At 41.1% G+C, this 754-nt stretch overlaps 1 protein-coding gene across 1 annotated transcript in view; it reads left to right on the forward strand.

Annotated features, from left to right (window-relative positions):
- The window catches only part of LOC107578770 (transmembrane protein 183A-like), a 2,510-nt gene extending 2,035 nt beyond the window's left edge, over positions 1–475 (forward strand). Inside the window, exon 5 of the mRNA XM_016264690.1 lies at positions 290–475. Coding sequence (XP_016120176.1) covers positions 290–475 — 186 coding nt within the window. The remainder of the gene's footprint in view (positions 1–289) is intronic.
- Positions 476–754: the final 279 nt, after the last annotated feature.

Here is a 754-nt window from a genome sequence, read left to right on the forward strand (position 1 = left end):
CCTAGTGTTTGAAAATCTGTCCAGATTTCAAAAGTTGTGTAGTGTGTTTCAGATTTTAGTACATTTTGGCTTTGTGCTGGCTGTCACTTGAAATTTGTAGTGCTAAATTTATAGCCTTAGAAACTTCAGCATTGTGTTCTTTTTAGAATGTGGAAGTCATCTAATGATAGTGGTCTAGACCAAGCTGAAGTTTCCACATTTCTTTTTGTTGAAGGTTTTACTTACAGTGAAAATGCAAGTCATGCTGATGTCATAAATGCCAATGAATCATTCGCTCCTTGTCTTTCAGTTCACCATTAATGTGAGCACAGACATGAGGCACCACCGAGTGCGCCTGGATTTCCAGGATTCACCAGTCATCCGAGGGAAGAAGTTTAGGGGTGAACAAGGGGTGCAGGTAGTGCTGGACCCTGTCCACAGCGTGCGCCTCATGGACTGGTGGCACCCTCAGTACCCCACATCCTCATATAATTAGACTGAACTCCAATCTTCTCAGTTACAAAAACATTGCAGAAGACAATTGAGGCCTGTTTCAACCAACCCTAAAGTCCTGGCTTGGCAGTCTTTTTTTCTGCTGAATTTTACTCGTTGCTCTTAGTGTGCTGCTTTTTATAGTGTGCTGATCTGTAGTCCAAACTCAAGGTGTCATGACAATGTATGTGGCAATTGACTTTAATAGTCTGGGTACTTGCCATATTAAATTTGATACAAATTAAAACAAAGTGGCTGCACGATAGACGTACACAAGTTAAAA

This window comes from Sinocyclocheilus grahami, unplaced genomic scaffold (assembly GCF_001515645.1).
Source record: "Sinocyclocheilus grahami isolate Dianchi unplaced genomic scaffold, SAMN03320097.WGS_v1.1 scaffold11884.1, whole genome shotgun sequence".
In the NCBI taxonomy this organism is placed as follows: domain Eukaryota; kingdom Metazoa; phylum Chordata; class Actinopteri; order Cypriniformes; family Cyprinidae; genus Sinocyclocheilus; species Sinocyclocheilus grahami.